The following is a 13,414-nucleotide window of genomic DNA, read 5'->3' as shown; positions in this document are numbered from 1 at the left end:
AGGTGCAACCTGTCCCTTGCCAACAGCCCATCTTCCAGAAAGTACAGCCCATGGTCCTAGAATCCAAATCTCATGTGCCAGCACCACCTTCGTAGCCAGTCATTCACCCAGAGTATTTGTCTTTCCCTTTGTGTCCCCATTCTAACTACTGGAAGGATGGATGAGAAAACTATCTGGGCCCCAAAGTTCTTGAGTTTCCTTCCCAAAGCTTCGAAGTCTGATGTGATTTCTTCGTAGCTCCGCTTGGTGGTATAATTTGTTTCCACATGGATGAGAAGAAAGGGATACCTGTCAGTGGGCTTTATGAGTGCAGGCAACCCTTCAGTCATGTCTCTAATCCATCCTCCTGGGAGACAACATACCTAGCGGGTCCATGGGTCTTCGCGACATACTTGGCTTTTGATCTGACTGAACCCTCCACATGACACAAACCACCCCGCACCCCTGTCCTGCTGCAGTCCTGCTGTTTCATCTCTAAAGCACTGGAGGTTGGCAGGATCCAGACAAAACATCATACACAGCCTCCCCCAGTCAAGAGGCACCCGATCAAAACCCTGTGCGATCACTCACCAAGCAGCAAAAAGGGGGATGTGGTTATACACCCTTGGGGATTTGCAGGACCAGGACCAAACTTAACACACAGCCTCCCCTACCCAGGAGGCGCCTGATGCACCCTCAAAATCCAGCACCCTGATGCTGACAGCAGCGAAAATCCCAGGTGGCTATAAAACCTGGGCGGTTTGCAGGATCAAGAGCAAGCTTCACAGAGATGTAATGCTCATTCACTAGAGCACTAAAGTGGAATTCTCCCCATAGCCATTGCTGACAGAGGCTTTAACGTATTCCCAATAGTGCAATTGCGCATCCATGCAATTGTGCAAATTCACAATTACAGTATTGGGAAGACATTAAAGCGTCTTTGCCAGCAATGGCTATGGGGAGAATCCCCTTTAGTGAATGAGTGTCACATCTCTATGAAGCTTGGTCCTGATCCTACAAACCTCCAAGGTTTTATAGCCACCTCAGATTTTCACTGCTGTCAGTATCAGGGTGTTGGGTTTTGAAGGTGTATAGGGTACCCCCTGAGTATGGGAGGCTAGCTATGAGGTTTGGTCCCAATCCTGCTCATTCCCCCACCCTTTATACTGCTGGCTTGGTTGATTTAACATGTTCCTAAGAGCTAAGCCAGCAAAGACCAGAGTGGCAGCAGTTTTGACTGCTCTTCCCGCACAGCTCTGTAGCCAGCCAAAATAACCCATGGTGACTGCCAGATGACACGATAACCCACGATGGGTTCAATAACACACTCTGCAGTCCATGGGTTATCAGAGTGGGTTATTTTGGCCAAATAAACCATCGTGGATTAAAAAAAACTCCCACCAGACAACACAATAACCCAGGATGGGTTAATTAAGCCATAGTGGGTGACATCCGAACCCAGTCACTAAAAATGAATGACCAAAATAGTTACCAGGGCACCTGTGTGCTTGCTCAGTCTGCTGTCCAGCTACTAACTGTTCAAACAAAAAGTCAGCTTTTACAATAATTAATGAATCATCTAATACTTAAACAGGTAACTGACTTTAATGACTTGGCTCTAAAGCAGGGACAGGCAACTTCTGGTTCTCCCAATGTTTTGGCCTACAATGCCCATTGTCCCTCACCATTGGCTATCCTTGCTAGGGCTGATGGGAGTTGCAGGCCCAAATATCTGGAGGGTCACAAAATTGTTCAAAGGACTTGAAATGCAGGGAATTAGCCTGTTAAGCTTTTTCATGGAATGGAGAGAAATGTTATCACCTGCTAAATGCTGCAGATGAAGGCAGAATTAGAAGCAAAGTTGACCATGTAGGACCGTACAAAGGGATACATTTGGCACAGAGATCAGCAAGTAAAGGCCTCTGTTTAAGGCAGCACCCAGCCCTGGTTATAAGCACACCTTTTAGCCTAGCATCCTGGATTCTACCACACACAGCCTACCCCTACCATACAGAATGATTTCCAGAATACATGTAATTAAGGTGCCTCAAGACTCTGTATTGTTTTTGCTACAATAGACTAACACGGCTGCCACTCTGGAAAAGATTTCATGGGTGCTTGTTTAAAAGCAAGAAGAGAGCCTATTTTGTCAGTTGCAAAGCATGTTGTCTAATCAGTTCAGATGGCAGTTTAGATGGCAATGCCAAGATAGGAAAGCATGTGCCAGCGAGGAAAGCATGTGCAAGTGCGGGGGGAAACATATAAAAAGGCTGCTCAAATGATCATGCAACCAACCTTATGAGATACAGGACTTCAGTGAGTGAGCTGAGAAGCAGGCAAAGAAGGCAAAATCCAGCCAGCTGCACTGAACAATGGCGAATGCAAAGTAAATGTACGGACAGACTGCTGAGAACAAGAAATAGGTGCACATTTTTGTTTTGTTGGATTGTTATCTTAATATCTACGTCTTTAAAAAAACCCCGAAGTTTACCAAATGTTTTTTGTGTCTTGCTACTGGCTCCTGAGCCTTGTGTGACCCGATCTGGCAACACTGCGCAGCAACAGCAAGAGCCACAGCGCCACAGCCTCGGTCCAGCCCTGACCGTTTTGCCAGGCGACTGTCACAAGAAGGGGGAGGCCACCATCTGCCGTGCCATCATGCCCGTGCATTGCCTCCTGCCGGCCCTCATCCTGGTGCCGCTGCTCTGCGCTTGCGTCTCCTTGCCTCCACTTCAAGGAAGGACACAGTTGTTACAAGCCGCCGCTACACACCCCTGCTGAGGTCAGGTAAGGCAGCAATCCCTCCACCCCAGCCCCATATCGTGGTGGATTGAAGTGGGGCAACCCAGGATAGGGTGACCAGAGGCAAAAGAGGACAGGGCTCCTGCACTGTTCATAGTTGTATAGAACAGGGAATTTCAGCCAGTGTCACTTATCCTGCTAGCTAGATCTGCTGACAGTCCTTCTTCTATACAACAATTAAGAATGCCAAAGCCCTGTACTTTTTGGTTATGCAAGTGACAGACATCTGCTGAAATTCCCTCTTCTACATAATTTATCATTACTTAATTTTTAAGCCTTTCAAACCAGCTGGCACACAACTATTAAAGGTGCTGGAGCCCTGTACTCTTTTGTCAAGCAGGTGACACCTGCTGAAATCCCCTGTTCTACACAGCTTTAAGGGTCCTGGATCCAGAGTAGCCAGTTATGCATGGCTGAAAAAGAGGAAATGAATCGCCAAAAAAAGGACATCGATTTGCATAAAATGTGTGATTGTATATCTGTATGATACACAGGCACACAATTTTTTGAAATACTTAAATAGAAATATAATGCATCTCACCACAGTGAACAAATGTGTGCCTACAGCTCAGTCTGCTCTCCAGGGTCTAACTGTGGACAGGCAGCTTCAAGGATCTCATTCTTTATCATTAAACTGAACTTGGACCAGGCAAGCCTTCAAATAGAGGATGCCTTAAAGTAGAGGCCTGTCATCTGACAACCACTGAAATAGAGGACTCTCCTCTGCAAAGTAGGACACCGGGCCACCCTAGTAGAAGCCCATTTCCTCTTGTCCTGCAAGCTATACCTGCTGAAATTCCCTCTTCTACACAGCTATTAAAGGTGTTGGAGCTCAGGTGTGGGACCTCTTTTACATCTAACCATCTTACCCAGGACAATACCAAATTCGCCCCCTGCCATGACAAAAGACTTCTTGTGAGAATAGGGCAGCCATCAAATAGAAGAAGATGTATCATCAGCCCAATCTATAGGGAGATCTCAGCATGATAGAGCTTTGGATTTTTTATTTTTAAGCATGTCAAGGTGACACAAGAAAACCACACACCACAGCAGAGAAGGCCCTTCCAAACAGGAGGCTATTTACCTTCAGCCATTGAACTCAGCGACAATTTACACAGCCTCTCTCTGATATCACTGTTTGGGTCACACTAGATTGTGACAAAGAGAGATGGACCCCAAAAACTCCCCCTTCCACCCCTATTGGCTGTTGGGCTGTTTGTTTATTTCATGCAATAGTGCAGTGGTAAATGCTGAAATGCAGGCACTCATCCTGACGGTCCCCACAGGCATGTGTCTGAGGAGAGTACAAAAATCCAGGCAGCTGTATTGATCCATATCAACAGTTCTAGCAGTTTTCATCTCCACCAGAAGCAGGACTTTTGTAAAGCTAATGGGTCTTAATTGCCCATTCAAAAGGAAGCCACCGCAAAACACTTTGCATTATGACAGGGATGGCTCACAACTATATATTGTTGCTGAGAAAATTGATCTCTCCCCCCCCCAATGCAAACACACACACGATGTCAGGGTTGGAACTGAGCCCATAGAGCCCCAAAGCAGCTCTGATTCTGAGGAAGAGCTACAACCCGTGGGAGAGGAGCCCGCTCGTCTCTCAGAGGTGCAGCTGCAGGGAGAGGCCCCTGCAGTTCGCATTCCTGAGAGAGATAGTGACCCTGGCAACAAAAGAGCGGGAGAGCAGTTGTTGCTAGATGCTAGGCGCCAGTGCAGAGAGAGGCGCAAGGTGGAGGGTGCCGAGAGGAGGCGCTCAGCCTGCTTGGCGCTATGGGAAAGGCGGCATCCCGATGCCCCACAGGTAAGGGCGGGAGTCTCCCCTCCTAGCCCATAAATTTCAGAGCTTTTTCCGCCCTTCTCCAAATGGGGACCAACTGCGTACATGGAGCTTAGGTTACTCTGCTATGATACACTTTGCAGTTCCTTGCTTAGTCGCTGGCAATTAGCATCTGAAAGAGTCATTAGGTTGTAAAGGAATAAAGCCTTGGAAAGAATCCCTTTTGTCTGCGTCTTGTTTTGACAACTGGAGGGGACTTTAAGAGGCAGCTAGGGCACTCCTCACACACACACACACACACACAGAGCTGCTGTGAGGATTGCGCTAAACTCGGTGGGAAAAGGGAAGTCTGAGGGGGGTTGCAAATGACGGCAGTGTCCCTGCTAATGAAAAGTCCCAGGGCTGCAGCCACGCGAGCCCTGGCTCCACTACGCCACTGAGTTCTCTTACATGCTGCCTTTCCTCCAAGGAGCTCAGGATAGTGTACACGGTTCTATCTCTGCCCCTTTTGTCCTCACCAGCGGAGGCTGGCAGCTCTGATGTCAGTGGGGCGATGTATCTGCTCTGGGTTTCAGTCAGAACCAGTCAGAACTCTAAAGGAGCTATCCAAGGTGCTGCGCATATGCATTGCGATGCATTGCATGCATTGGGAGGCACACCTTGGATAGCTCCTTTAGAGTTCTGACTGGAATCCGGAGCGGATTCATCGCTCCACTGACATCAGAGCCACTGGCCTCCAGTGGTACTCACAGTAATCTTGTGAGGTAGGTTAGGCTGAGAGAGAAACATTGGCCCAAGGTCACTCAGGGCGCTGCATGGCTGACTGGGGATTTAAACGTGGGTCTCCCCAGTTCCTTCTAACCACTACACCACACTGTCACAGTGAAGTCCTCCTATCCAATGGCCTGCCTTTTTTCTCCCAAACAGAACCTACCCTCATCCACATGAATATCTGGACATCTCTGCACTGCCCAAGAGCTGGGACTGGCGAAATGTCAGTGGAGTCAATTATGCAAGTGCTACCTGCAACCAGGGCGTCCCACAGTATTGTGGGTCATGTTGGGCTCATGGTAGCACCAGTGCCCTAGCAGGTATGTGGATGTGGTTGAAGAGGTGCTTGTCCCCGCCTTCAGTAAAGGCATACTGTCTCTGGAGATGGAGGTTCCATTTCTAGCTTTTGCAGCTAACAATCATCAAGAGGTCTATTCTCAATGGCTAGGATCCAAGGTTGGTGCTCTGTTCATGCTGGGAAGGGGAATTTCCAACAATTCCCCTTTCATCTGCAGCCCATTCATCTCCCATAACCCATGCCCTCCCCCAGGAACAGATTTTCAGGGGTCATGGGAGGCTGCAGAGGAAAGGGGGGAGGAGGGAAATCCCTGCTGTGTAAACATAGATGCTGCCCAATCTCTGGAAGGAAACTGAGGATAGCTTCCACACCTTGGATAGCTCCTTTAGAATTCTGACTGGTTCTTACTGAAACCCAGAGCAGATTCACCGCCCCACTGACATCGGCACCACCAGCCTGCACTGACGCGAACTCCATTCTCCAGGTGTGGAGATAGTACAAATTCATGCACAAGACGGAAGCATGCAAACAAAGATTTGGAAGAAAACCCCTGAATGGGGAGTGGGGGGAACCTTACAACAGTCCAATGAGAACTGAGGGTGCTCAGTGGTCATACAGAATGTTGACTAATGGTTGGGGGGGTGGAACTCTGATGTGGGGAGGATGCTATGGATTGTCCTGGAGCATGGCATGGCTGGTTAGGATCCTGAACGGGAGTACTAAATCTGCCAAACGTTCCCTGTGCTGCAGGATGCTGAAGAGCCCTGCTTATGTCTCACACCAACTGCTGGTTGCCTCCATCTCTCAGATCGCATCAACATCAAGAGGAACGGCGCTTGGCCCTCTGCTTTCCTCTAGGAGTGCACGAAAGCCACTTACCTGGTCTCGTAGCTGGCTTCGCGGTGGGGGGGAGGCACTTCGCTGCTCCCCCCGAAGTTCAGGCCGGGGGGGGGAGGCTTCCCGCCTCGCCCGGCCGAAATTCAGGCCGGGGAGTAGGCGCCTCGCCTCGCCTTGCCCGGCCGCGAAATAAAAAGTTTTTTTAAAAAAAAAAACGCCCCGTGATAGGCTATGTGACGATTAACGTAGCCTATCACGGCTAGATCTGCAAAGTCAGCCGTGATAGGCTACGTTAATCGTCACGTAGCCTATCACGGGTGACTTAAAAAAAAAAAGCGTGTACGCAAATGGCGGCCCCCATAGGGAGCCGCCATTCGCGTTCCTTATTTGGTCGCTGTAGTCTACGTAAATCTTTACGCAAATAGCAAATAGCATTGCCCTTACTTTCGCCGTAGTCTACGTAATCTTTACGTAGACTACAGCGACCAAATAAGTTACGTGAATGGCGGCTCCCTATGGGGGCCGCCATTAGCCGTACGTGCTTTTTTTTTTTTTTAAGTCACCCGTGATAGGCTACGTGACCATTTACGTAGCCTATCACGGCTGACTTTGCAAATCCAGCCGTGATAGGCTACGTTAATCGTCATGTAGCCTATCATGGGGGCATTTGTTTTTTTTTTACTTTTATTGGAATGGCGGTGGCGGCAGCTGGTCGAAAGACCGGCTGCCGCCTCTGCCCCTGTCGAAGACCTGACGAACTGCCGCCAGGACCCGCCGCCGGGAGGGACATTCGGGAAAGGTAAGTCCTGTCCCGGGGGGGGGGGTGCGGGGTGCGGGGGTGTGTGGAGAATTTCTCCCCGAAACTACTTCGGGGGGCCGAACACATTGGCACTCGCCCCCCCGAAGTTTCGGGGAGAAATTCTTCCCCATCCCTACTTTCCTCTCAGTTCAGCATGTGGTCGACTGTTCCGGGGCTGGGACCTGCGCTTCTGGCGGAAATGATATAGGTGTATGGGAATATGCTCACAAGCATGGCATCCCAGATGAGACCTGCAACAATTACCAAGCTAAAGATCAAAGTGAGACCTCTCTGTCTGTATGACATATTTATGCCTTTCTTATTAGCCAAGATGGCTCACAAAGCAGCTTATAGTTGAAATCAAATCCAGAGAAAAGAAACAAAATAACTAGGGATGATTTGGTGGGGGGGGGGGAGTAGCCTCTTCTGGTCCCTGGCAAACACAGTCCAGGTTCCAGATGCTTCTCTCTAGAAGGTGGGTAGAAGGGCCTATAGATGGACTTAAGGGCAGGCTGATCTAGATGCAATAGCTATTTAATCTTCCATGAAGGACTGAGAACACCATTTGTTCATCCATCCATAAATATATTTAACTGGTCCTATCAAAATATTTAACAGGTCCTATCCTTGGGACGTAGAGCAGTTACATATATAGGAGCCTATAATTTTAAAAATGCAACAGCTGGGAGGGAGAGTTTAGGGGGAACCATCCACCAGACAAGTGGGGGAATGGGCTATCCACTGAGAGCCAGTGCCGCCATTTTGGTTCTTCAGTTGACGATGCTTCCTGGTCAGAGGCAGCACACATTTTCTCTTGCCCTGCTGAGCCCCATATGTCATGCTCCCAGCCTCATCAGAGGATGATCTGGAGACTCCTGGAGCAGATGTCCCTGAGGAACACGTTGCTTCAGGATATCCTGGGGCTGACCAGCAGAGAGACAAAGCTTTATAAAGGCAGGCAAGGCCTCTTAGGCTGTGTTCCTTAAAGGCCCCAGGCCTGGCTTTTGAGTCCTGAGAGAAGGCAGACATGTGGGTGCTGCTGGGGACGTCCGCTGAGGCTGAGGATTGTGGAAGCACCATAACCTCTGGGAGGGCACAGGAAAATGTACTTTCCTTAGGGGAAAGCAGCCTGAACCTCGTTGTCATCCTAGTCCTGCATTCAGGGGTCATGACACAAAATTGGGGTGGATAGCACTGCAAAAATTGCAGGGATTTGGTGTTCAGGGTGGCTCTTTGACAGGGCTGGTTCCTTTCTGGGCCGAGTGGGAGGCTGCTCAGCCATCCCTAGGTGAAACAGTATATAAATCAACTAAATAAGGAAGGAAGGCACGCAGAAAGTTAATTTCATTATTTTTAGCCATTAGATTAAAGGAGGCTTTCTGTGCCAGTCAGATCTCTCTGTTGATTTTGTAGAGTGCAAGAAGTTTAACCAGTGTGGAATGTGTGTTACTTTTGGAAAGTGTCACATCATTAAGAACTATACTTTGTGGAAAGTTGCTGATTATGGCTACCTCAGTGGGCGAGAAAAAATGATGGCAGAAATCTATGCAAATGGACCCATCAGGTAAAGAAACACCATGTCTACGGAAAGCATCTAGGTAATAACTAGTGGAAGCCCAAGAATAATTATTCCAAATAACCCACCACAATGATACAAACAAAAGAAAAGACCACCGGCTCTGCTCATGTCATTTTAGACTCTGGAACATTTCACTTGATTTAGCCAGTGTTATTTGGGATCTAGTCTGAGAACTTTGACCCCTACCTAACAGAGAGTTTGGGCTCTTAAATCCCTTGATTCAATAGGAATAGGCATGCCTCAGTTTGTATTGGATATGGGACAGAAGGTGACTGGCTAATAGTCAAGAACTCATGAGCTCCTACAAGAGATGGTAGAGGTTTGGAAGCTGGGACCAGGAAAAGCTTGGCTTATCACTTGACTGTTTATGGAACCAGCTCTTTATGGAACCAGCTGAGGGGAAGGTGGAAGCTTCAACAAAAGACTCTGAAGATGATAGAATCACACAGTTGGAAGGGACCTTTCTGTTAGGGAGTTTTTCCTAATGTTTAACCGAAATCTGCTTTCCTGCAACTTCCTCCCTTGGTTCTAGTTCTGCCCTCAGGAGCAACAGAGAACAAGTCTGCTCCATCTTCTGCATGACAGCCTTTCAGACACTTGAAGACCACTTATCATGGCTCAAAGCCATGTAAGGGCAGGTGAACTAACCTTTCCTCCCACCCACAGAGTCCATTTCCTCTGATTGCTGGATGGGACTCAAAGCCCTGATATCAAATTGTAGTTGTTTTTTTGTGATGTTATCTGGAGTGGACATTTAAAGCTGCTAGTTCTCAGTAGCATCCTAAAAGGGTTTTCTTTTTGTTTTCTAATTTTTAAACAGCTGTTCAATCATGGCTACTCCAAATTTGGATGAATACACCGGAGGACTTTATGCTGAACACAAGCACCCAATACACTTAAACCACCTTGTCTCTGTTGCTGGCTGGGGGATAGAAAATGGAACAGAATACTGGATTGTCTGGAACTCTTGGGGTGAGCCATGGGTAAGCAAGAGAACGACAAATGAGACTGTATATTGTTTTCCCAAGGCTTTAGCTAGGTTGGCAGAGTCCATTGACAGGTGTGAAGGTGGACTTTGTTTCCCTAAATAGCATATGGAGCATCCTTCTCCAACCTGGAGCCTCCCAAATGTGTTGGACTAAATTCTCATCATCCTCAGCCAGCATAGCTATTGCTTGCATGCCAACACATCTGTGGTGTTATAGCCCAACAACTCTGGAAGGCACTAGGTTGGGAGAGACTGAGAAAAAGCAGAGACGGGAAGAGTATTTAGGTGTGACATACTTCCAAAAGAGGCCTTGGTAATTGGTAATTACAGGAGCAGAGAGCACAGCAGGCAAATTCCAGGGGTTGAAAGAGTTTGCAGAAATATTTATCTGTATTTTAGCACACAATATGTGTAGATGAAAAATATTTACATCACGTACAGAATTTGGGACCCCCAGGCCAAAAGTGCCCCCACCCACCCATGTACTATAGCTGTCAGGTTTGGGTTGTAGGCAAAAGCAGGGGGCAAAATAGGGATATGCTTCAAGACCCTGGGAAGCCACTTGGCAGCATTTGGCTTGGTGGTTACCAGTTGAGCTGGCCTGCTCTAGCCTGTAACATGACCCATGTCCCACTCTTGGAAGCATAACTGCTGTGGATGGTAGCAGTGGCTGAAAAAGGATGGAAGTGGCCCCTCTGTCCAGATCATCTGTTGAAGACGAGTAGTGTAGCTGTCAGGTTTGGGTTGTAGGCAAAAGCAGGGGGCAAAATAGGGACATGCATCAAGCCCTTGGGGAGCATTTATGTTGTGGGTCACACAGGTTGTGCTGGCCTGCTCTAGACTCTTGGGCATGGGCTGTGTCCCCCTGTGGCAAGGAATATGACCCATGTCCCACTCCTGGAAGCACAACGGCTGTGGGTGGAACTCCTATGCTAGCAGTGGCTGAAAAAGGATGGAAGTGGCCCCTCCATCTAGATCATCTGTTGAAGATGAGTACACGCTTGACTGTAATCAGAAGGAGCTCATCCCTACACACTTGATTACAGTGTTACATTCTTGCACCCAATTCTCCACGTGGTGAGAATTCCAGTGGTGCAAGCATTTCCCAGGGTTTTGTTTCCTTGGAATGAGTCACTGGAGGCTTATGATATTTTTGTGCTTTATGGTTTATTTAGACATATATAGAGGTTGAGCATAAATGGGGGCTCACAGCTTAAACCCATTCCAACAGACACAGCTCCCATCAGATTTCTAGGGAACAACCAACGCCATAGGATTCTCATAGAGAGCAACTCAGCTCTGTGTCTTTCAGTTCTACTCAGAAAACCTCTGAAGACTTGTAATTCTTACCCACAGACCTGGCTTACCCTCTCTCTGTCGTGAAGGGAGTAATTGATGAGTCATCTCCACCCATCCCCAATGTCTTCCTACTTTCCACTGAGACACATCACCTTAATGTGACAAGCTATCAACAGTCTTTCATCAGGTCTTAAAAGATGTTGACTCAGGACAACCTAACACTGATAGCTCTATCCATAGAAATCGTAAAGTCAAGAATCACAGAGTTGGAAGGGATTCTAAGGAAGGTTATATAGACCAACCCCAATCATGTAACAATAGGTTTCTGGAAGATCCCAGGAGCTGGATGACTCACTGTAGGTACAAAGTCCATGTGCACAAAGAAGTGCAACATGTTTTGCAACTATATACAGCTGGGCCCTGATTCAGACATCTACACCACGTCCTGCATGTGAGGATCTTGCCCTGCTGAACACATTAGTGTCACTACCAGCTGTCACACACACACACACACACACACACACACACACGTATAAAGAGGGAGTGCTTTGGTTCAGTCCCATCAGAGCTGATAAAAACCCAGTTGACTGTGTCCATGCAGTGCAGAAGCATTACATACATTAGAGATCAGGAACTGGCTGCCCGTGGGCTAACTCTGCTCCTTTAAGGAGTGATGCCTGGCCCCCAAACTGCCAACAGAGAGGCAAAAGAGGATGTGCAGGGAGTCAGTGGTGTAGCAATGGAACTTTCCAGCAAGCTATTTGGGAGAGGGGTGTGTGGATGGTGGGATGTTGGCCCACCTCCTTATTTCCCTTTCAAAGTGGCTCTCCAGCAAAACATGGTTGCTGATCACGAGTTGCATGTATGTAGTTCCATACATGCAACTGCCACACAAGCTCCCAAATGGCCCACACCACATGCTCCTGCATACTCAGAATGCAGATCCAGCAATTAACTGTCTTTGTTTTTTTCACCTTGCACACAATCAGGCCTTCACGTGTAAGCATTTCAGAGCACGGCATAATAAGAAAAAGTAACTTCAACTTAAGCTCTTACGATATGCCAATACCAATGCAAATTAACATCTTGCAGGGAGAGCGTGGCTGGCTTAGGATTGTGACGAGTGCATACAAAGAAGGAACAGAAGAAGGATACAACCTGGGCCTGGAACACTGGTGCACTTATGGAGACCCAATACTTCCTTGAGTCTGCAATTGGGCTTTGTCGCTCATGCTTTTGAAATGAAAGGGATTTTCCAGCAAGATTTTTTCCTTCTTAAGAAAGGGAAGGATAGCTTTTTGGCAATGCACACTAATGATGACTCATTAGCACAGATAAGTTTGCTCATTCCATAACTTCTTGAAATTAAACCTGCAAAAAACACCCCCAATGAAGGGGGCAGCTCTTGATTGCAGAGCGTGTGTGTGCACCTGTTTGTCTTCTGCTTGGAAGCTTTGAGCCATTACAGAGTACATAAAATGGCTTTACAGCTTAGGTGGGTTGGGTCTATATATTCCTGTAAATTTGGTAGGATCTAAACATAATGCTCAGCATTTAAAAACAAACAAACAACCCCAAGCACTTTACCTGTGTGCTGTTCCATGAAGCCAGCATCCTTTATAAATCAGTTTCCAGAGGCGCAGCCATGCTAGCCTGTGGCAGCAAAAGCAACAGTCTTGTGGCACCTTAAAGGCTAACAAATTTATTCTGGCATAAACTTCTGTGCCCACAAAAGGTTATGCCAGAATAAATTTGTTAGTCTTTAAGGTGCCACAAGACTCTTGGCTTCTGTTTAAATCAGGTTGCTTCAAATTCTGGGGGCAGAGCTTTGGCCCTCAAGGTTGGCACCTAGTGGAAAAGGCAGAAAGCCTGTCATTACTGTTGACTTATCTCAGATGCAGACTTATTGCTCCCTTTCCTATCTGCTTTCAAGGTGTGTTATTCCAAAATACAGCAAATACAGTCCATTTTCCAATAAACTCATTTGTCTGTTGTGTAATGTGTGATATGGAGCCTGCAGTCATACCACCCCTAAGTGAGCCCTGCTCCATCCAGTCTTTTTTGAAATATTGGTTGTAATTATTATTATTTTTTCATTTTCTTTCTTTCTTTTGTTCACCTTTCCAGGATCTTTCTGTGTGTGTTGAATTTCTTCCATTATGTTCTGTAAATTTAAATCCCCCGTTGTCTTAACCTGAAGTTGACTGACCAGCCAGCCAGTAAACAGATTGGGGCAACTGGCCAAATTATCTTTGATCATCTGCTGGCACCTG

At 47.4% G+C, this 13,414-nt stretch overlaps 1 protein-coding gene and 1 long non-coding RNA gene across 2 annotated transcripts in view; one reads left to right on the top strand and one right to left on the bottom strand.

Annotated features, from left to right (window-relative positions):
• Positions 1 to 13,414, bottom strand: part of LOC146348902 (uncharacterized) — a 40,851-nt gene that overhangs the window by 8,762 nt on the left and 18,675 nt on the right. The window lies entirely within an intron of this gene.
• LOC146348904 (cathepsin Z-like) lies at positions 2,582 to 13,114 on the top strand (the record flags this gene model as incomplete). The annotated part of the gene is made up of 7 exons (XM_084848348.1): positions 2,582 to 2,766; positions 5,498 to 5,661; positions 6,448 to 6,486; positions 7,412 to 7,555; positions 8,689 to 8,839; positions 9,675 to 9,837; positions 12,234 to 13,114. Coding segments are annotated over 7 exons (960 nt in total), but the record flags the coding sequence as incomplete, so codon positions are not given.

The sequence above is a fragment of the Heloderma suspectum genome, chromosome 4 (genome assembly GCF_057233095.1).
Source record: "Heloderma suspectum isolate Gila_16-S chromosome 4, 16-S_ref, whole genome shotgun sequence".
Classification (NCBI taxonomy): Eukaryota; Metazoa; Chordata; class Lepidosauria; order Squamata; family Helodermatidae; genus Heloderma; species Heloderma suspectum.
This window is presented reverse-complemented; position numbering and strand designations above follow the sequence as displayed.